The 24,375-nt window shown below is 35.5% G+C and overlaps 1 protein-coding gene across 6 annotated transcripts in view; it reads right to left on the bottom strand.

Moving 5' to 3' along the window:
* Positions 1–24,375, bottom strand: part of KIF27 (kinesin family member 27) — a 69,869-nt gene that overhangs the window by 12,519 nt on the left and 32,975 nt on the right. For 2 of the 6 annotated variants that reach the window (XM_069476324.1, XM_069476329.1), the window contains 6 exons: positions 24,106–24,261; positions 21,536–21,741; positions 17,517–17,714; positions 10,071–10,184; positions 7,542–7,718; positions 1,689–1,904 (listed from right to left, as the gene is read on the bottom strand). In XM_069476324.1, coding sequence (XP_069332425.1) covers positions 1,689–1,904; positions 7,542–7,718; positions 10,071–10,184; positions 17,517–17,714; positions 21,536–21,741; positions 24,106–24,261 — 1,067 coding nt within the window. The remainder of the gene's footprint in view (positions 1–1,688; positions 1,905–7,541; positions 7,719–10,070; positions 10,185–17,516; positions 17,715–21,535; positions 21,742–24,105; positions 24,262–24,375) is intronic. The other 4 variants (XM_069476325.1, XM_069476330.1, XM_069476328.1 and 1 more) reach the window with 4 other exon arrangements.

Here is a 24,375-nt window from a genome sequence, read left to right as displayed (position 1 = left end):
AATGGAACCCCCTACCAGTTGTAGAAAGCTCAGCATTCCTTCAAACCAATGCAGAGTGGCTGCTAAAGAGGTAATTATAAATGGTACTATATATTTTCACCACAAGTCTGTAAATAACGTTTTTAGTTACAGAATCCCACATGAAACAGAAACCTAAATGTTTCTTGATAATAACAGAACTCTACCCTTCTGCACAGAGAATTTGTTCATTCCCATCTCTGTGCCTTATTTAAGGATGTTTTATCTAAATGGCCTTATTCCTTATATTTACTAGTACATATCATGTTTTTCATAATCCAGCTCAAGATTCCAATCCCGAGGCTGCCTTGATGAATCTTCTCCCAAACAATCATGGCACTGCTTTGAGAGTTATAGCTTTAATACATTATCCATAACTTGCTTTTTTATATTCCTCAGGGTTTAAAGTTTTCTTATATTTCTCTCTCTTTTCCCAGATAAGAGTATGAATTTCTCAAGGGAAGCATAATACTTTCTACTTTTTTTGTTTCTTCCATAGGGCCTACTAACAGTTCTGGGCAGGCAGAATTCCTTAAATACTTAAGTTTTGCTGTATCTTAGGCCCTTATACCTTCAAATCTATAAGCTTGGGGCTCCAATTTAACACCTTGGGAAGACAGCCTGATTCTGCAATTCTCTGCACAACCACCCAAGTTAAGTTATGAAACAGGGCAGTAGAGGCTTAAAATGCTCCTTCAGCTGCCACTTACCCCCTAATCAAGTTAGTTTTCAATTCCTTTCATCAATTCAATGAGCAATAATCTAATTTCATGCTATCCTTTCTCCTGTTTCTTAACTAGCCCCCTTAATTTCCTCTCACTTGCTCCAATCTAAAATACTAAAAGATTCAGCAAGATGTGTGATTCCCAGGTACTCACCTTCTCTTAGCAATCTTCCCTTGCTTTGATGACAGGACATCAACAATAAATATTTACAGAGAAACTTCAGGCTCATTAGTTCATCTTTGTCTAATAAAGTAAAGTATAGGTACCACTGCTGGCTGAATTAAAATTTTGAAAAACGACAAAAGTTTTGGGCAATTTGATAGCCAATAAATGAATCATCTTTTACATAGTTTAAAAAAAATAAATGTGAGAGGAGCCATATGCTCCCCTAAATGAAAACTATTATATAACTAAAAGGTATTTTACTGGGATTTGGATTTTGTATATCTATTTGGCTGGATAAAGTGTGGAATATGCTCCCAAACATTGAGCCTTTCTCAAGCATGGAAAGGTTATCCATTGTATATAATAAGTTACCTAGTGTCACTCAAGAAGGATGTATAAAGAAAAGTTAGGTGTCCTCCTTCGAAGAATTGAGAAAAGAGTCCCTGAAATCATTTTCTGTGTTCTGTGATTTCAGATGAGTAACTCCAGCTGAGAAGTTGGCCATACTCAAGGAAAGTATAGTATTAGTTTCCTAATGCCTGTCAGTGCCAGGAAGGGGCCACGTCCATGGACCACTATGTCAGGACATCTCAGTCTCTCTAGTCAAGCATGGTTTATGGTGCCAAACAGGTGCCAGGTGAATTCATTATATCTGACAAAGTGTCAAGGAAAACAAATTTACCAGATTTATGATTTTTTATGATTATGTGAAAGAGACTGAGGAAATCACTCAAGTTATCCATCATACAGCACCTCCAGTTCCAAAGAATACTGACTTACTTCAGGTGACAACACACTAGCATTTTTAAGTTTTTCATCCACACTGTTTCTTTGTCTCTGGAGCTGATCCTTTTCTTTCTGGAGGGCTTCAACTTGTTCTGAAATCTTTATTTGCTCCTCAGCTGTGCTGCCCTGGAGCTGCACACTCTTTTCAGACAGCTCTTGGTCCAACAAGTTCAGGCGAGTTGATATTTTCAAACTATCTGTGCTTAAGGCCTAAAAAGACAAAACCCATCAGACACCCCAAAAACAATTACTAGAAATCCAGACTGCATATAAATTAGGAAAAACATATAGAAAATTACTAGATGAATACGTTTTTGGCTTTTTATATTATTATTTTCACCCATGGATTTTTTTTTTGAAGGGGATGTTCATTTTCTAAAATCTTAAGTTAAATGCCTTTTTTAAAAAAAATGTATATTTGAACTATGAGTTTACTACCAAGAATTGCTTTAGCTAAGTTTTGAGAGGTAGTATTTTTCTTTTATATTATTTTCTGAATTGAGCTTTTCTTTTTTGGCCTGTTATATTGTAGCATTATATTATAATTTCCTAAAGGTTGAGATTTGGTTTGTTTAAACATATGATTGGTTGGTTTAAACATATAATTTGTTTTTACTCTTATTTTATTTTGGTCAGAAAATATGGCCAGATTTATAGAGGTGTTCATTATGGCCTAATTTAAGATAATTTGTAAAATATTTTTTCATTATGGTAATTATATGTATATATACCATAAAGTATATGTGTATATATACACATATATGTGTATATGTATACACTATCATAAGGTTTATAATTTTAAAAAAGCAGTTCATCCCCCCAAACTTTAACCACTACCCAGAAATAGCTACCTTCAACCTTTTTAGTTGTTTCTTCTGGAGTTTATGTCCATGTTTCTAAATGATATTATCAACCTTAGCTATTGTATATTGATTGGGTATCATGGGAGATAACGATTTAGCACTCTTATACTTCTTCTCTACTTCCCCTCCCCCTCCATTCTTCCAATATAAGTTAAACTATTACAGTTTATAGTTAAATCAGCATTCATTTACATTATTATGAATTTGTGACTATTATTCATATGCTTAACTAGTATAAAATGATCATAAAAAAGCTTCCATTTGCTACAGTTTTTGTACCTTATTTTTTTCCTTAGTCTTTTGTTTTACCAGTATTTTTTGTATCTTATAACTAATTCTTCTCCAGTAGAACTATAAAATTCCTCTCAATACTTTTTCACTTGAACAAACTTAGCAGGAAATCTCTTCGATCCATTCTTTTCCGGAAACATTTTGCATGCAACATTCATCCTCCTGCTCCAAACTGGACTAGTTGTCCTGGGACTTCCCTTTGGTATTTCCCAGGAATTTCTATGTTGGATCACATTTTCAGAATCCTGAGTCTTCCTTTTTCATAACTTACGCCCTTATTTTTATGGAGCATATTCTCCAGCAGCTTCCTGAGACAGGCTTGCTAGGAGATAATTTTTTCACTTGAAAATATCCTTATTCTAGCTGCACATTTGATTGAGAGTTTGGCTTAGAAGAAAATTACTGAGTAGAAATCATTTTCCTCATGAGTCTGAAGATTGCTTCAGGTCTTTTAACTTCTAATGAAGAAAGTTGGTAAGTCTAATGCCACTTTGATTCTTGATATTTACAAGTGACTAGTCTTTTCTATCTAGAAGCTTTCAGAATCTTCTTTTTTCCTCTGTCAGTGTGCTTAAACCTTCACAGTGATATGCCTTGGGCAGTCATTTTGCTGGGCCCTTGATGGGCTATTTCAATCTATAGTTTTCACATCACCAGTATCGGGAAAATTGTTTATATTATGCCTTTGATAATCTCCCTTCTGTTTTCTCTTTCTGGAATTCCCATTACTTGGATGTTGGGCTTCCTGCATTTATGTGCCAATTAAAAATTTTTTTCCTCCTGTTTTCCATTATCTCTTTACTTACTTTCTGGGATATTTCCTCAACTTTATCCTCTAACTCTTTTAATTTCCAAGAGTTCTCTCATTTTTTTTAATAACCTACAGTTCTTGTTTTATGGAGAGAGTATCATCTTTTACCACATTGAGGATATTAAGGCTTTTTAAAAGTTTTTTCAACTTCTTACTCTATCTTTAATTTCTCTGGGTTTGTTTTTTTCCTTTTGTCTTTAATGTTGGTGGGATTCCTGAAAGCCCGTCACATTTAAGAGTCAGGTATTAAAAAGCTGATATGATGTGTGATGGTAGCATATATGTGGGATCCAGCCACTTAGTTGGGGGCTCCCAAATTTAAGCGTTTTTAGGTCTTTTTTCAGGGACTATATTTCAGAAAATCTACAAATCTCCTGCTGGGAAGTATAAATCTGGCTGCCAGCATTCTGGGATCCAGGTAGAGATTACGAAATGGATTACTCAGAATTCACATGGAGACTTGCATTCATTCCCTGTTTGGAGTATTTTGACTTATCCTGACCCTTTGCTGTGACTGGTTCAATCCTCAGAAAATAAATCATCTTGTCCCAGAGTGAGAAAAGAACAGTTTCCTGACTATGCCCTATTTTCATCCTATGCCTTGCTCCTGCCTTCTGAAAATCTTAGTTCCTTCATTTCTGAGTCTTTTGATGTTCTATGTGAATTATCTCTCTCTAATGCTGTAGTCTTTTTGATATGAATCATATATCTCTAATGATATTATATTTTAAAAAGGGAAAAAGCTAAAGCCAAAGCCTTGGCTCTCATTTGTATCTTTCTAGGCATTTGGATTACAGCTTCTTCTGTTCTGCTAAGTCAATAACTTCTCATCTATTTGCTTTCTATCTTATAAATTTTTTTGGGGGAGTTAATCTTTTGTCCTCTCTTATCTCCTCTACTCTCTTTACCCTTTTATGAGTTTATGGATTTTTAAAAAATAATAGCTTTAATGAGATATAATTCACACACCATAAAATTCACCTAAAGTGTATAATTCAATGGTTTTTAATATATTCATAGAGTTATGCAACCATTACAAATCAATTTTAGAACACTTTATCACCTCCAAAAAATAAACCCCATACCCATTAATAGTCATTCCATTTCCTCCCCAATCCTCCACCAGCCACTATTTTATTTTCTATCTCTGGATAGAAATAGAATTGCCTATTCTGGACACTTGATATATGGTATTATACAAAGGTGGTTTTTTGTGACTGGCTTCTTTCACTTAATATGTGTTTTCAAGGTTCATCCATGTTGTAGCATGCATCAGTACTTCATTCCTTTCTGTTGTCAAATAATAGTCCATTGTATGGATGGATCACAGTTTGTTTATACATTCATCAGTTGATGAATATTTGTGTCATTTTCATTTTTTAGCTATTATGAGTAATGTTGCTATAAACATTCATGTTCAAGTTTTTTGGTGGACATATACTTTCATTTCTCTTGGATATATACCTAGGAGTGGAATTGCTGGGGTCACATAGTACCTCTATGTTTAACCTTTTGAGGAACCACAAGATGGGTTAGCCAAAGCAACAGCATAATTTTACAGTCCCACCAGCAGTGTATCAAGGTTCCAGTTTCTCCACCTCCTCACTAACACTTATTATCTGTTTTTGTGATTACAGCTATCCTAGAAGGTGTGAAGTGGTATCTCATTTAAGTTTTAATTTGCATTTCCCTGATGGCTAATAATGTTGAACATCTTTTTACATGCTTATTGGCCACCTGTACATCATCTTTGGAGAAATGTCTATTCAGATCTTTTGCCAATTTTTTAGTTGGATTGTCTTTTTATTATTGAGTTGTAAGAATTCTTTATATATTCTAGATGCAAGACCTTTATCAGATATATGATTTGCAAATATATGAGTTGTCTTTTTACTTTCTTTTTTTTTTTTTTTTTTTTTTTGAGACAGAGTCTCACTCTGTTGCCTGGGCTAGAGTGAGTGCCATGGCGTCAGCCTAGCTCACAGCAACCTCAAACTCCTGAGCTCAAGCGATCCTCCTGTCTCAGCCTCCCGAGTAGCTGGGACTACAGGCATGCACCACCATGCCCATGCATCTATATATATTTTTAGCTGTCCATATAATTTCTTTCTATTTTTAGTAGAGATGGGGTCTCGCTCTTGCTCAGGCTGGTCTCGAACTTCTGAGCTCAAACAATCCGCCCACCTCGGCCTCCCAGAGTGCTAGGATTACAGGCGTGAGCCACCGCGCCCGGCCCTATAATCAAGTCTTATAAATATTTCTCAAACACTGGAAGAGATGTAATCTTTGTGTGCCTTTTGTTCAGAAAAGAACCCATCAGGATAAGTCTCAAGTTTCTCTTCTGTTTCATTAAAATAATTTTCTAAGAATCAATTTTACTTTGATCTATTGTGGTTTTCATTTATTTGTACTTCTTACTTATCTCAGTATGTTCTTGCTTCCGAAATATTACATCTTATTGAGAACAGAAAACAGCTGTTTTCATTTATTTATTTATTTTTCTGTATCCTGAAGTAAACTTATTTCAGGGAACAGATTATCCTCATTCTTTTTTATTTTTCCTCTTCTCTTGTGATACAGAACATATCATAAAGGTCCAGGTAATCTTCTTCTGTTTACTCAAGATTTTGTTAATCTCCTTTGCTGTCATTTATATGTTGTGAGGGACAGCTTTTACAACTTGACCCTGACAGCCAGTCTTAGCAAGTTGCCTGATATTGCACAGCTGGAGGGGCCACTTCTAACCCTGTGTCCCATGGCCTGGTGCTAATGGCTATTTCAACACAGATTGGGAAGTGGAGGACAGAGCAAAGGTAAGTACTGGTCCTCAGTCCCATCTACTTGTTATATTGATGTAGAGAGGTTAAGAACACACCGTAATCAATTTGGGTCCTACTGGTCTAGATGCTGACTGAAAAGCAAGTCTAATAGAGGAGCAGGTTACAGATCCTTTGTCTGTTCCATGACTCTATGGGTAGACTGACCCTGGGCCCAAGGCCAGCTAGAGGTGAAGGTGACAGATACGAAGTCCTCTCCAACTCTAGGGCAACTTAGCCTCATTTTTAGATGCTGTTGTTGAAAATATGTATAGACAGGTCCAAATAAAATTATTCCTGATCCTTCTACTCCCTCCACAATCACTCTTTTTCAAAAATTGAAATCAAGGCAAACTCCTTCATAAAACCACTTCTTTGGCTCATAAAATCCAAGTCCTCCAGGAAAAAATTTTTGTAAAGGTTCCCAAGTCTTTATAATTTGAAAAATAAACAAATCTTCATTACATAAAATCTTCTTTTATAGGAACCCTACAAACTCCTAACTTTGGGTGGTAGTAACAATTAGATAGACTTCAAGTTTATTTTTCCAAATTACCAATGTTTACCATAAAGCATATAATGGTACAATTTATTTAAAATATCCACTAAAGTTAATGATAGAGGTTGCCCGGGGCTGGGAAGAGGGAAAATGGAGAGTTATTGCTTAATCATTACAGAGTTTCTGTTTGAGGTAATAAAAAGTTTTGGAAATAGATAGTGGTGATGGCTATACAACATTGTCAATGTAATGAATGCCACTGAACCATGTAATTAAAAATAATTGAAATTATAAATGTTAAATGTTCTGTATATTTTACCACAATAAAAAATACAAAAAAAATTAATAATAAATCACACTTGGCTGAACACTGAACATTTTACTTTGAAATTCCAATAGGTTTTAGTGATGGTCATTTGATAAGCAGTAATAAGCAAAATATACTGAAAACAAGAAGTGTTTTCTTTTGGTTTCTAACTTTACAATGGTATGATTTACTTTTCAGAGAGGAAAATCCTAGTTTATATGGCTTACAACCAGAATCAAATAGCATATTAAATAGAATACCTGACTAGATCTCAACTTCTTATTTTCCAAGTGGCTCTTCTCTTGTAACAGGGCCTCCTTCTTAGAAACTATGGCCTCCCGTTTCTTTAAGTCTTCTTCCAGCTCCTCTAATTCTTGGCGTTGGTTCAGAACTTTCTCTACTTCATCATCTAACCATTTCTTTTGCTCGTCCAATTTCTACATTAAAATTTCAAAGAAATGTTATTTGTTTTTCCTTCTGCCATAAAAGTTATGTGGTAACAATGTAATTTCAGATTGGCTGAAACCTCTTAAATGAACACTTAAAAATTGTCACTGAGAGTAACTCATGTTCCTGTCTGAAACCCTAAAGAAGTGGTTCTAGTCAAGATGTTGCTGTGTTGTTTTTCTTAAGGAATTAAAATTTACTCCCCAAATATGTCAAAGAGTCTGGGGTTTTTTAGCATGACAAAGTAGGGGCTGACAATTTTCTATGTCTATGTTAAGAGCATCTTTTCCTATGTCGTAGAGGTGCATACTTCCATCACAGCACTTACACTGCTGGTTGCTCTCCTAGTCTGTCTCCCCAACTTGAGCTCCCTGATTGACTGCAGGGAATGTACTTTTTACCTCTTCATCCATAATTCCTGGTACATTGCCTAGCCCACAGTTGGCATTCAATAAAATATTAAATGAAGAGTGAATGAATGCCTCATTCAATCAATTAATCAATGAAGTGAATAAATGAATACACATAGTGGAAGACATAGGTGATGGAGCATAGAAGGAAACCCAATCTGCATTGTAGCTTGTCAACATCAAATAATTATTTTAAAAAATAAACAGAGCTGGAAAGATCTCCAAAACAAACACCTTAGGATACTCTTGAATTAAGGATACTCAGAAACACATAAACACATAAGTATTAATGGAATATGACTGTCCAAGAAGAACTCTGCCAATGAAGCCATGCCACCAAACAACAAATAAATTTAAAAAATCAATATAATAACAATTTTCCAGTCCTTCATGAACCTTATACAAAAGGTTCCTAGAAATCTATATTAATACAATGAGAGTGAATATGCATAAGAAAGAGAGAGCACAGTGGCCAAGGCAAAGAAGATGCAGAGCTATTCAGTCTTCCATCTGGACCTAGATAGTATGATTCTGTAGGCACTATCCCATTCAAGTAACACTGAAGCCTAAAATAGTAGCTCTACAGTTATTAGGAACAGGAAGAGCAACTATAAACATATATTAGTTTTGTTATATTCTTAGAAACACCAATAGGAGACCCTATGAAGTCTAGCATGTAACTTAGACATACTCTACAAACATTCCTCAACTGTGAGTGGGATCTGAAAGGTGAATTAGAAGTCCTTTGTAAGCCTCATTGCAAAAACATAAAAATGAAAAATTTATGATTTTTGATGACATTTCTGGGTGGAAAGAGTGTGAATGGGAATACATCCATGTCCTAAATGTCACTATTAAACTATAATATACAAAATTTAGGGGCTGGGCATAGTAGCTCACACCTGTAATCCCAGCACTTTGGGAGGCTGAGGCGGGAGCTTGAGGCCAGGAGTTCGAGACCAGCCTGGGCAACAGAGCAAGACCCCATCTCTACAAAAAATAAAAAAATTATCCAGGTACGGTGGCATGCACTTGTGCTTGGCGGGCTGAGGCAGGAGGATCACCTAAGCCCAGGATTTGAGGCTGCAGTGAGCTATGATCACACCACTGCACTCCACCCTGGGCAGCAGAGTGAAACCCTGTCTCAAAAAAAAAATTAGGAAGAGAGAATAAATTTTTCCAAATTAAGGTAGATGTACTTGCATGAGTGTAATTACAGTTTTAAGTACAGTATTTTTCTTACATAAAATTTAAAATTTCACACCTGAGAAATGAGAGTAGAAAAAAAATTTTAATTTCAATTTCTTTAAACTTTGAAATGATTTTATGGATTGTAAACTTTTATTCTTAAAATGTGGCACTAAAATAGCTTTTTAAAGCAGCAGTCCCCAAACTTTTTGGCACCAGGGACTATTTTCATGGAAGACAGACTGGGGGTGGAGGATGAGGGGATGGTTTCGGGATGATTCAAGCGCATTACATTTATTGTGCACTTTATTTCTGTTATTACATTGTAATATATAATGAAATAATTATACAACTCACCATAGGTTGGGGACCCCTGAATAGTACATACACAATTTGGTTCTGTTTGAATGTTGAGCTCTGATTTTTAGAAATATACCTGTCTTCATGAGAATAAACCAATCTTTACATGGGAATAAATATAATCTAGTGAACATGGATTTCATATTTATATTCAACAATATTCAAGTAAACCCATTTCTACTGAAATAAGAATATAGCACATTTCTGTATGAGAAAGTAATTTTTAATAATAAAAGTTTCAAGAGAAACACTAGAAATTTTGCACTCAAGTGGCAAAAAATCTAGTGTTTGAAGGTTTTATTCAGAGTCCACCACTTTTTACCTCTAGTTAGACAATCACTAAATTGAAGAGAAACCAGGAAGCACTAAATAGAATCAACAGACCTGGAGTGGGTCTATACTTCCCAACATATCTTTTCTCTTTTTCCAGTTAAATGCATCAAGGTCCTCAGCTTTCAGTTTTAGACCTTCTTCTTGTTCTGATTTTAACTGTAGTTCCTGTAGAAAAAGAAATTGAAAATACCTTATTGCTTTCTCTACCTAGCCATCATTAAATATGCACATAATCATTTTCTTAACATTTACCCTCTTAGTTGCAAAAAGGAAAAAATGAGTAAATGAAGATTGGAGCTATTTGAGAAGAAAATAATGTGTTTTTTGGTTGTTGTTTTTTTTTTTATTTAATTGACAAATAATAACTGTACATATTCATGGGGTACATAGTCATGTTTTGATGCATATGATATATACTGATTAGATCAGGGTGATTAGCATATCCAAGAAGCAAATGTTACCTCTCACTCAGATAATAAAATCTAACTAAAAAAATCAGGGTTTACTAACAAACTGAGCATTTTTTTTCATTCTTTGTAAGTGTTATAAATTAGCATAACAGGGATAAGCATATGAAATGTGCTTTTCTCTTCTGCCTTTCTGAGCTCATTACCTTCACAGCTAGTCACCCAAGATACCCACTTGCCATGGGTATATTAAAATTTATTACAGGAGAAATGCAAAAAGAAAAGAAATACTCAGTTTCTGGTGTTCAAAAATGAGAGTTTGTAGCATGAGAATAGCCTTGCAAGACAGATCATGGTTCTGTGGAGTATTTTCCAAATTCCTTTCATTTCCATCTACATCTTAAGGGTCAAGAGGCCTGACGCTCACAGTATTCTCCTGGGCTTTAGAGAAAATGATGCTGTTCACCAGTAAAGGAACCAAGAAGGAGGCCATGAGTCAAAGTGGGCCAGTCTTCATACTATTTGTAACTGGTCCATGATGGACAAATACAAAATTGAAAGTGTTTAGATACGTTTATAGCAGTTTGACAGAATTTTGTATCTCTTGACTTTAATAATTTAAAAAATGGACTTTTACTGGCATATTTTCATTTCATTTTTCTGCTAATGCATATTTTACAAAAGTATTAGACTGTGACAAATTCATAATAAAATGAAAACTGTACCTTCTCCACAGGTAATTTCAGAAGTAATGATAGAAAGGAAGTAACAGAAAAAGCCTAGCACTCTCCAGCCCTGGGAATAGCAGAAAGAAAAAAAGAGACAGTAAGGAAGACTTGTATCCCAACTGTCCCTCTGAGTTTTGGCCCAGAAAGAGGGTAAAGAGTAAAGGTAGGCCGGGCGCGGTGGCTCACGCCTGTAATCCTAGCACTCTGGGAGGCCGAGGTGGGAGGATCGTTTGAGCTCAGGAGTTCGAGACCAGCCTGAGCAAGAGCGAGACCCCATCTCTACTAAAAATAGAAAGAAATTATATGGACAGCTAAAAATATATATAGAAAAAATTAGCCGGGCATAGTGGCGCATGCCTGTAGTCCCAGCTACTCGGGAGGCTGAGACAGGAGGATCCCTTGAGCTCAGGAGTTTGAGGTTGCTGTGAGCTAGGCTGATGCCACGGCACTCACTCTAGCCTGGGCAACAGAGAGAGACTCTGTCTCAAAAAAAAAAAAAAAAAAAAAAAAAAGAGTAAAGGTATCAGTGAGGGCAGAGAGGGTCCTACCCCATTCAGGAGAGAGAACACAGACTCAATGCAGAGGCTTCACACCCACATGGGATGGCTCACCATTGCCAAAAGAACAGAGAGATACAATTAGGAAAGGGACACTAAATGGACTCTTTGGTCTCAGGTAACACGAATCCTGAGTTAAGGGCCAATATGGGTAAGTCATTGTGGAGAACTGGCCCCAAAGCTGGCGGTAAGGATAAACCACTGGGCTAGCAAGCTAGATGGAAGACCTAGTGGCCTCAACAGGGGTTTATGATGGTGGGAGATGAGATAAAGTAGAAGCAGCCCCATGTGCTAAACCAGAAGCAAGACCAGACTATGAGTTATACCAGCCAGGGGCTTCACCATAAGGGCCAGCAGGTTAGGCAAGGTCAGGTGGACAAGGGAGAACAGATTCCAGCCAGTCACATCCCTCAACTCCATGAGATACAATAAAAGAAAGCTATACACCCAACCACCACATATACTGGATGCCATCTTAGAGAGAGAAGCATATGGAGGAACAGGTTAAAGGACTGAACATTCTTATTCAAGAGACTTGAGAAATATTTAAAGGAATGTTTATATTTTCAGAATAAGATTTGAACAGATAGGACATTTGGTTAGTTCTCACCATATTCCCAGCAATTATTGTGACATGGATGGTAGGGGAAGGGAGCACTCACAAAGAAGACAGGTCTGTTACAGATTAAATAAAGACATTTTCTATGCCCATCCGAGTTATATTATGAGTGAATTGGGATCATAGTATATTTACTACCCATTCATTCTTCATGATTCCCTAGCTCTAGTTCATAGCTATACTTTAACCCCTGTCACAGCCCTAACAACTTCAGGATGCTGAAATAAAGCTATCTTAAATAAAGCTACCTTATACTTGGAGTTGACTCTCTTCTATTCCTATTTGTCCACATACACTTTAAAAGTATACTGCAATAGGTCTAATTCCCTCTTCCACATATTGGTCCATACGTTATTGCTTTTCTCTTCAATTGTCATCCTTGTTATAGTATTAAAATAACTGTGTACCAGACACTGTGCTAGGCTTTTTACATCTATTTATCCCATTTAATCCTCACAATAACCCGATGAGATGGGGACTACTATAAACTCCATTTTACAGATGAGGAAATAGGTGTTTAGGATGTAAAAAGCCCAAGATCACACCACCACTCACAATTTCAGGGGTTTCTATATTTTTTCTTTGAAATCTCTCCATGGACCTCAGCTAAGAACTGCTGCTCTGAGGAGAACCTATGCAGAAGTCATAGTATTCTCTGGAAATGGCTTAGTCAAGTAGAAAATGGACAAACAGGAGTTTCAGAAAGTTAGCTCCAAACAGATGGCAAGATTTCCTTTAGGACTGTAAGCAGGTTTTGGTTTTTGCATGAAGTAGTGGAACTATCGATGTATCTTTGGAGCAGTCTATTCCTTTTTCTGGAATAGACTCCCCATAAATGGGTCATTTCCCTAGAATTAGAAATGTAGCTAGATGGAATAAAAGTGCCCTAGATCAGAATGTAAGTTACAGTCAGAGTTGCATTTCAGCAGACTGTACACTCTTTGAACAAGAGTTCTTTTATTTTCCCTTAGCATGGACTTGGTGCTATATCTTGCTGGGTTAAGCCACAGGCTATAAGAGATGAGGAGCTAAAAACCCAAACACCACAAGACAGGCCTGATCCTCACATTAGAGGAAGAGAAAGAAACTAGGTTATTGGCAGCAGAAATGAAAACTGGACAGATTCATGATGTTTGGAAGATATAATGGTTCACTGGATATGTGAGTGATAAGAGGCAAGAGTCAATGATGACTCCTAAATTTCTAGTTTACCTAACTAAATGGATTGACATGTCATGTAAGGAGCACTGGAGAACTACATTTTACCCTCCATGAAGGAAGCAGGAAGAAGTAGTGGGGAGATAAGCAAGGAAAATTATGAATTAATCTATAAGACAACCTAGTGAAGATGTCGATGGTTGGACATATGAATCTAGAGCTCAAAGGACAGATTAAGGGATTAAGGATTAAATTTGGGACTGTCAAGAGTTTAATTGCAGCCATGTAAAAAGATAAGGTCACCTAAGACAGAAGATAGAAGACAGACCAGATTTAAAAGGACTGGTAGAGTGGGATGAACAAGCAAAGGCAGAACAATCAGAAAGGAGGAAAAAACAAGTATAATGTCACAAAGGCAAAGGGGAAAATATTTCAAGATGGAGGGAGTGGACTGTGCTGGATGCACAGTGTTAAAGGACTTTAGCGACAGCGTTTAAGTGAGTGGTAGAGCCAGAAGCCAGCAGGAAGAGGATAAGAGAATGAATGGGAGCAGAAGAAATACAAACAAATGCTGGCAACTTTTCTGAGAAGTTTGGTTACAAAGGGGAGATGAAAGAGGGAGTAGTTGGAGGTGAAAAAATGGTTGAAAGAGGATAATTTTAGGATGGAAAAACCTTATGTTTAAAGACAGAATGCAGGAGAAAAGGAAAAGTTGAAAACATAGAAGGAAAAAAGGATTAAATAAGGCATATACATGTTTAGTACAGTATTGTCTGAATATAAATTCTCCATACATGTTAACTATTGCTATAATAATTATTACCATTATTATTTAGAATAAATAACTTAAGGAAATTAAGAAAGCAATTCCATTTACAATAGCTTCTAAAAGAATACAATATCTGGGAAGAAATTTAACCAAGGAGGTACAAGACTAGTACACTGAAAATTAAAAGACATTGCTAAAACAAATTAAAGAAGACTTAAACAAATGGAAAGACATCCTACGATCATGGATAGAAGACTTAATACTGTCAAGATGTCAATACTACGCAGAGCAATCTAGAAATTCAGTGCAATTCCTGTCAAACTCCAATGGCCAATGGCCTTGTTTACAGAAATGGAAATGCCCATCCTCAATTTACATGGAATTATGGGGACCTCAAATGGCAAAAATAATCTTGAAAAAGAAGAGCAAAGTTCAAGGACTTATTTCCTGATTTGAAAACTCACTACAAAGCTACAATAATCAAAATAGTGTGGTGCTAGCATGTGGACAGACATATAGACCAATGGAATAGAACTGAGAGTTTAAAACCATATATCTATGGCTAATTTTTTTGAATAAAAATTGTACATATGTAAGGTACACAGATGATGTTTTGATATACATATACATAGTGAAATGATTACTATAGTCAAGTTAATTAACATATCTATCTCCTCACATAGTTGCCATTTTGTTTTTTATGGTGAGGACACCTGAAATCCACTCTCTTAGCAAATTTCCAATATACAATACAGCATTATCAACTATAGTCATCATGCTGTACATTAGATCTCCAGACTTATTTATCCTACATAACTGCAACTTTGTACCCTTTGACCAACATCTCCCCATATGCCCCATCAGCATCTCTCCAGTTCCTCCTCCAACTGATTTTTGGCAAGGGTGCCAAGTCCATTCAATGAGGAAAGAATAGTCTCTTCAACAGATGGTACTGGGACGACTGGACTTCCACATGCAAAAGGGTAAAGTTGGAGCCCTACTTCATACTATATACAAAAACTGACCCCAAAAGAATCAATGACCTAAATATAAAAGCAAAACCCATAAAACTCTTAGAAGAAAACCCAGGGGCAAATCTTCATGACTTTGGATTTGGAAATGGATTCTTAGATACGATAGCAAAAGCACAAGCAACAACAAAAACAAAGAAAAATGGATAAATTGGACTTCATCAAAATTAAAAACTTTGTTAGATCAAAGGGTATTATCAAACAGGTATCTGATAGCATTTAATGTCCAGAATACATAAAGAACTCCTACAACTTAACAAAAAACAACCAAATTAAAATGTGGAAAAAGAACTTGAGTAAACATTTCTCCAAAGAAGATATAAAAATGGCCAAAAAGCACATGAAAAGATGCTCAAGATCATTAGTTATTAGGGAAATGCAAATTAAAGCCACAATGAGATACCACTTCACACCTACTTGGATGGCTATAATAAAAAAAGAAAGAGAAACGAGAGGTGAAGATGTGAAGAAATTAAAACATTCATACATTGCTGGTGGGAATGCAAAATGGTGTCGCCACTGTGGAAAATGGTTCCTCAAAAAGCTAAACATAGAGTAACCATATAACCCAGAAATTCCATTCCTGGATGTGTACCCAAAGGAATTGAAAGCAGGGACTCAAACAGTTACTTATTTGTTGATACAGCTTCACAGCATTATTCACAATAGCCAAATTGTGGAAATAACCCAAGTATCCATTGATGGATAAATGGATAAACAAATTGTGGCATATCCATATAATGGAATATTATTTGGCAATGAAAGGGAATGAAGTTCTGATACATGCTACACCATGGATGAACCCTAAAAACATTATACTAAGTGAAATAAGCCAGACACCGAAAGGCAAATATTGAATGATTCTACTTAAATGAAGTATCTAGAATAAGCAAATCTATAGAGACAGAAAATAGATTAGTGATTACCAGGGACTGGGGAAGAGGAGAATGTGGAGTTACTGCTTACCAGTTACAGAGTTTCTGTTTGGGGTGATGAAAAATTTGAAAATACATATTGGTCATGTTTGCCCAACATTGTGAATTTAATTAATGCTGCTGAATGGTATACTCAAAAATGGTTAAAATTTTATATTATACATATTTACCACAACTTACAAAAACTAATGTTATAACCAAACCCATTGAATCATATACTTTAAATAGGTGAATTGTATGGTATATGAATTATGGTATATGGTATATGAATTATATCTCAATAAAGCTGTTTAAAAAAAAAGAATGAGTAACTTGTCTTAAATGCTCCTTAAGTTCCCTTCTATCACTAAATTCTGTGATTTTTTTTTTAAAGTCAGAAAATAGGTTATATCCAATGTTAAAAATCTAGGAAATCTGGGAGCTGTAAATAATGGGGGAGGCTATGCATGGGGTATATGGCATATTACTATAACTTCCTTTCAATTTTGCTGTGAACCTAGAATTGCTCTAAAAAAAAAAATCTTAATTTAAAAAAATCTAGGAAATCTCCAATTATGTTCCAGGACTTAGGTTCAGCTTAACATTTCAACAGAATAGAACCTGTTCTGACAGTGCTAGATAAGTGTTTGTTATTATGATGATGATCATCATCTTTTTTCAAAAAGGCCCTGTGAGACAAGTATGATTAAGGCCACTTTAGATAAGAATAAAGACTCAGAGAGGGTAAGTGATTCTCTCAATAAATCTCTCAGCCAGGAACTGAGAGAGCTGGGATCTGAGCCCATGCTAGCCTGGCTCCAGAGCCCAGGCTGACACCACTAGACCCCGCCCAATCTATTCTACAGAACTGCTATGCATTCAGGTCTGATCACTCTTCTACTCACTATGAGTGAAATGGTACAATTTAATCTGGTACTTTTTTCCACATAGCCACATGGAAAATGCACATCAAAACACTGTGAAAATGGGAAATCCTATTCAAATGATAGATATTATTTAGAAAGTTGGTTTTATAAGTTTATGTTTTTGATAGCTTCAACTAAAGTTAAGATCCTACTAAGATAAATTTTATCACTGTACCTTCTTTTGTGAAGTCAAAGCCTTCAAGACAGTACTCAGAATTCAATAAATAGGTTTTACTACGTAGATGAACAAAGCTTTTAAGTGAATAAGGACAGCAGTGAAGGGCAGGTCAAGGAGAGATACTTCAAAAGCCAATGAACCTTGGCTTCCATAGCTCTGGGCCGTTTAACATGTCATATTATACTTAGCAGGAATGTATGACAATATTACTTTGATTTTTTGTTGATCCCGCCTAATTTCTGCATCCAGTTGCTTCTTTTTTTCATTTTCTTCTCGAAATCGTTTTTGCAGCTGTACCTTTTGATATTTCATGTGTTCTACATTCTGCTCTAGTTCATTAGCACGTTTCTCATTTTGGATTGACAGTGATGCCAATTTCTTACTATCTTGTTGCTTCTTCTTTAAGACCTGAGATCATATGGAATATTTCAAAATGAAAAACTGAATATCTCACATTCATCAACTAAACTTAATCTTTTCATTCAATGGTAAGGGCAGGCATTTTCCCTAGATTTTCATTTATTTTTGACAGGTTTACAAACAATTGTTTACTCTTCTACATTCTAATTTTGCAATTAGGGAAACTATAATAATTTCATCAGATATATAAATATATAAAGAATGATGAGACTTCCTGATGCTGACAAGCAAACAAAACAAAATGGACTCTGCTTTTTTGAGTATTTTAATTAAAAAATATTATGTATATGATAAAAGTTAAAACCTTTTTAAAACTGAATTCATATTTTAAAAGATTCACTCTTATCCCAGATCTCTAATCTACCTGTCCTGCTCCCCAAGACAATATTACTAATTTCTTAAATATTCTTCCAGAAATAATTTATGCATATGCATGCAAATAGCTTCATATATATTCTATACAGACTACTCTCTCCCCCTCCCTGTTTCTACTTATCTTAGAGGCCTTTTCCTATAGATTTATTCTATGTGACTGCATAATATTCCACTGTGCTCTTGTTTTTATATTCAGCTATAGCCTAAATCATTGATTTCTAAGTTAAGATGATCAGAACCGATACTATTTTCCCTGACAGTGACCAACCTCTCAGGGTTGGTCACTAATTTATTTGCACATTAATCTTAAGTAAAGCTTCTCCTCATCTAAAATTACCTATAGCTAGCATTAAAAATTTGCTAATGGGGCCGGCGTGGTGGCTCACGCCTGTAATCCTAGCACTCTGGGAGGCTGAGGTGGGCGGATCATTTGAGCTCAGGAGTTTGAGACCAGCCTGAGCAAGAGTGAGACCCCGTCTCTACTTAAAAAATAAATAAATAAATAAATAAAAAGAAACTAGCTGGAGAACTAAAAATATATAGAAAAAAAATTAGCCGGGTATGGTAGCACATGCCTGTAGTCCCAGCTACTTGGGAGGCTGAGGCAGAAGGATTGCTTGAGCCCAGGAGTTTGAGGTTGCTGTGAGCTAGGCTGACGCCACGACACTCTAGCCTGGGCAACAGAGCGAGACTCTGTCTCAAAAAAAAAAAAAAAAAAAAATTTACTAACATTTTCAAGTTGTTTTACTACTAACATAAATTACTAGAGAGTTACAATTTAATGTTGATCAAACAAACAAACATACATTAGACTTGTATTACATGTTTTGCATTACACTAAGTACCTCCTAGGTGGCATAAAGAAGGTAAGAGGTCATTCATAAATTATACAGACCACAATTATTTCCTTTATTTTGGCAATAAAGTATTAACATAAACATGTTTTATTTTAATTAAACTAAGCACTAAATAGGCAGTGCAGCTTAGAGCAGTGCTTCTCAAAGTGTGGTCTTCGGCCCAGTACTAGTCCACAGCCTGTTGTCAGTTTGTACTGCTAAGCACACTACTAGATTCAGTTGACATTTTCATCCAAGACTTTTTTGATGAAGGGGGCTGTGCACTGATTGACCTTTATCTTGTCACAGACCCAGAAAGAAAAATCTGAAGATGGACTACTTTGAGTACCACTGGCTTGAAGGCCACAGGCCTTTGCAGTTTTCCATTCCTGAATTTGGACACTGGCTTTGTCACTTACCATTGATGGTAATTGCAGTACTGCATCAAAAATGATAATACCAGCATTTTAGTGCCTTTTCATATAATATTGGAAATATCAGTGTACATCCTGATAATTTTATTTAAAAATGAGATATGGTTGCCATTGTTTTTTGCACTTATTTCACAGATGCACAAAAGTGCACCTTTCTTAGCATTAAACTATTAATGTAGCATATAACTCTCCACATATATCAAGAGACAGAAAAAATACAGATTTTTAGATTTTTTTAATTTAAAAAATTTTTAAAGTTTTAGAATTGAAATAACTGTATTATACCAATAAAAATGCTAGTATTTCAATAATTTAAAACAGCATGATATGTTTGGTATTGTCATCACCACTATGTGACTCTGAATGGGTTATTTTACCTTTCTAAACTTTAGTTTCCTCATTTGTAAAATGCGGTAAAAATGCCCACTTTGGAGGATTAAATAATACATATAAAACATATGGTATGTATATGGCACTTTGTAGATACTCAGTAAGGGGTAACTACCATCTTCCTCAACATCCTTACCATCCTCATCCCCATCAATAGTGCATAGATATGTCAAAGGGACAGAAATTTCTAAAACTACATATCTTGTTTCCATCTTCTGCTATATCAACTGTTTCCTTTGAGGTTAAGTTCTATACCTTTCTTTTCCTTTCCTTATCAGTACTGTTAGCAGAAAAGGATATGTAGCAGGGAACATGGAGAACATGGAAAACATGGAAAGACATAATAATTCACAAACTCTATTAATAATCCTTAATCTTTTAATCTCAACCATTTTAGTTGCATGAGATATAGGAAATATCAAAATAACCCTTGCTAAATCCATAAACAAGGCTCAAACTACAGATGTACACATGATAAATAAATATAATAGCTTCCTTACAAAAATAATAGTTTTGGTTATTAATATTGAGTATAAAAATTACAATCAGAACTGAAGCTAGGATATAAACCTATTAAATTATAATTAAAATTTCACAATAAACACAAAGGAAACATCTTAATTGTTTTATTCTAGTAATGGTTTGTTAAAATGAGTATTTGTTAGACATCCCAGCCTTAATTTAAAGGGTCAAGAAGTAATTGTCAAGAAGTAAATATTGATCCCAAGCCACTTGGAGGTAAATTCCAAAGGGGAACTAAGTATTTTGAAGGAAGATGGAAGGCGTGACATAATCACCATGTTCTCCTTTAAGCATTTCAACTATTCAAGTCATATTAATATTATTTTAACTTGGTGTTGAGAAGCTATAGGTAACAACTTTTAGTGGAAATATCCAGATATTTGAGGCGGCATTCAAAACCCTAGGAGAGACTTTTTTGGCCTGTTCACCTCTGCATCTGTACCTAGAATAGGACCTGGCACACTGGATGTGTAAAGTAAACATTTGTCTGTTGAAAGAAAATAATGGTGGTACAGGTCCCCCCCAAAATGCTCTGAATAGGTTAACAACCCAATTCTAGCTATAATGAAAACAATATGAATATATTTCTATAATGTGGAAGCAAGAGATCATGAGATGAAAAGAACTAGAAAAGGCATCCCAGAAAGTTCATTATGATCAGACTGACAAAGCACTGTGACTATCTCCAAAGAATCTGGAAATGGCTTCATTACACAAAATCATTCTGTAATGAAATATTTCTCATAGAATAGAATTTTTAACTGTAGCTATTTCTGAAGTTACAGCTAAATCCAGCCATTAGGAAATTAAGGATGAGTTGTAGTAGTCAACATTATTAACCTTTCTTAACCCAATCAATCAGTGATGGTTTCAGAAAACTGTCTGAAATAGTTCCCACTTGTTGAGCGTCTACAAAGTGCCATATCCGTACCAGATGTTGTATATGTATCATTTAACCATTATTTAATTCTTTGTCCTTCAGAAAAGGACACTATTTCTGTGGTTACCTTTATTTCTTACCATGTGGTTTCTGATATGAAGATTATGATAATATACTTCTTGAATGAAGAAATATACTACCCAGATTGTAAAATACATAAACTGACCAGTACACTGCAAAAGACAAATTGCCATCCAGTTTCTCCTGCTGGGCTGGTAAAAAATGAATCTCACTTCTTTCCTAATTCAGTACAAGAAGCTTTGAAAGCAGGAAAGCTTAAATAAGTTTTCTCAATTACATTTTAAAAATTACCTGGATTCTCAACTTTGCAGCATCCATCTTTTTACGGAACTCTTTCTGTAATTTTACCTTCAAAGCAACATCAAAAAGATCTTTGTTTTCCAGCTCCTGTAGCTGCTTTTGTGTTTCAGTTAGTTCCACTCTCGCCTGTTCCGCATCGTGCTCTAGTTTTGTTACTTTCAGAGAATACTGTTTGCTTACAGACTTGGCATTGTTACCTTAACCATAATAATAGTAAGAACAATTATAAATTATGTAAAAAAATTAAAACATCAAATACATAAAAATGGTCTACTCTAAATAAAAATCCAGCTGGGCAGTGTTATCCTTCAAGGCATAGCATTAAAAATCCAGTCCCCCCAACCCACGCCCGCCCCACCAATCAAACACAGGTTGCCACCAGGCCTCTTAATGATTAGTTACTTAATGATTATTCCCATCCGCTGTCATTCAGTCTTCTTACTAGCTCATCTTTTGTGTTTTAGTGTGACACTTCTGAGCTTCTGAGTTTGCAGTTGAGCTTTGTTGGCATCAAATTCAATTAAGAATAATATTTGGAGTAAGAGGGAATTTTTGCCTCTTAGTACACTTCGGCTTCCTGCTACCTATAATCTGTCTCCCTGAATTCTTTTTTGAAAAATTATGAACAAAATAAATAATAAAATCAACCCCTATAACCCAGATTTGAGAGTTATCAAGACTTTGTCACAGCTGCTTCAAATATGCCTTCTTTTGGCTGGGTGTGGGTGGCTCACATCTGTAATCTCAGCACTTTGGGAAGCCAGTGCTGGAGGACTGATTGAGTCCAGGAGTTCGAAACCAGCCTGGGCAATACAATGAGATCCCTGTCTCTACAAAAAATTTAAAAATTAGCCAGGTATAATAGCATGTGCCTATAGTCCCAGTTACTCAGGAGGCTGATGTGGGAGGATTACTTGAGCCCATGGAGTGAGCCCTGCAGTGAGCTATGACTGCATCACTGTACTCCAGCCTGGACAACAGAGTGAGACCCAGTCTCTTGAAAAAAAGCCTTCTTTTGTTTTACTATGCTTAAATGTTATAAAGCAATCACAGATGTCATAACATCTCACCTATACATACTTCAATAAGCATCTATATAAAACACGGACATAACCAAAAGGCCATTACACTTAACAATAGTAATACATACCAGTCTATATTCAGCCTTCCTTAACTGTCTCAAAAAAAAAAAAAAAAAAAGAGATTTTGAGACAGAGTCTCACTCTGTCACCCAGCATGCACCACTCATGCTCGGCTAATTTTTTCTATATATTTTTAGTTGTCCAGTTAATTTCTTTCTATTTTTAGTAGAGACGGGGTCTTGCTCTTGCTCAGGCTGGTGTTGAACTCCTGACCTCAACCCTCCCGCCTTGGTCTCCCAAAGTGCTAGGATTACAGGTGTGAGCCACCGCACCCAGCCTCAAAATGTCTTTTACAATTAGTTTATTTTAATCAGGATCCAAACAAGGTCCACAATACATCTGACTGTTTTACCTCTTAAGGATCTTTTCATTTAGAGCCGACATTCTCCTTTTTCATTACATTGAACTTGTTAAAGATGAATTATTTTTAAATGCTTTTCTTAGAATATTTACAACATAGAAAAAATAGAATATAGATATTTCTATCTATTTTTTCATTCTAAGCCCAGCTACTGATCCTAAAAACTTTTTTTTGATTTGCTTTGAATAGGCAACTGTCTGTGAACTAGACTAACAAATTCGTGGCAGCAGGAAATAGTCTAGAGCTCCAGGGATGAATAATCACCAGGGACCATTTATAGTACTGTTATGCAGTTTACTGTATTGTTACACAGTAAATCTTGTAATTTTTTAATAAAAAATTTTAATTGTTTTTCATAAGGTTGGGGAAAAGAAATGCTAGTGGCTCTCCTTTCTTCAATTCTTTACTAAATTTCAAAGTAGTCAAAGCTGATACTTTGAGCATACTGAGGGGGAAGAAAACAAAAAGCCTAAGATGCCCCTTCTAAGGCAAGCCTAATCTAGCTGAGGATGAGGACAGGATGTGGTAGATACTCCCAGTGTGCCAGGATTTGAGACGTAGGGGTCAAAGCTAAAAATCTGGCCCACCTAAGAGAATAGCTCTCAGAACAAATCCTTACATCTTTAGGGAAATAAAAAAATCTACAACTAAAATATAAAGTTTATAATTAATGTTAAAAATAAGCTAAGGAAATGAAGACTAAAACTTTAAAATAAATAAATATTAAAATGAGCTAGAAAAAAATCTCAGACATATTCCTAGATGCCAAGTATAAAGCTTCTTTAAAAATAGCAAAAAAAAAAAAAAAAAGTTAAGTGCTGTTGAGTTTCAGTGCAACACAGTTTACACCGGTTAGAACAACTCACAGATGAAATCACAACATTACAAAGTTTTTTTGCTAACTAACCTATACATATTGGCTGTAACACACACCTTGTTATACCAAATCTAAGCTACAGGAGATAGTTCTAGAGCTTCAAAAACTAAATGTTACCACATTGGAAGCAATTTTAGAAGCTTTTTTTCCTCACATATGCTGGTTCACAGAATACTATTACCTGTTTTTATTAATTCTTTAATCAGATCTTCCTTCATCTTGATGTTAATTGTAAGTTCTCTCATTTTTTGTTTAGCTTCAGTAAGTATGCGTTCTGAGTTCCTTAATTTTTGCAAATTCAACTCTTGACTCTCCTGGAGACATTCAATCTTTAAATCTTTAAAACAAAAGAAGCAAAACTGAGAACTAAAACTATCTGCTCATAGATAGTCAACAGAAGTTGAGTTAAAAAAGAAAAGCAGTTTAGAGGTAGCAGAGAAAGGGACAAAAA

This window comes from Eulemur rufifrons, chromosome 7 (assembly GCF_041146395.1).
Source record: "Eulemur rufifrons isolate Redbay chromosome 7, OSU_ERuf_1, whole genome shotgun sequence".
NCBI lineage: Eukaryota > Metazoa > Chordata > Mammalia > Primates > Lemuridae > Eulemur > Eulemur rufifrons.
The sequence above is the reverse complement of the archived record's forward strand: the minus strand, read 5'-3'. Positions and strand labels throughout refer to the sequence as shown.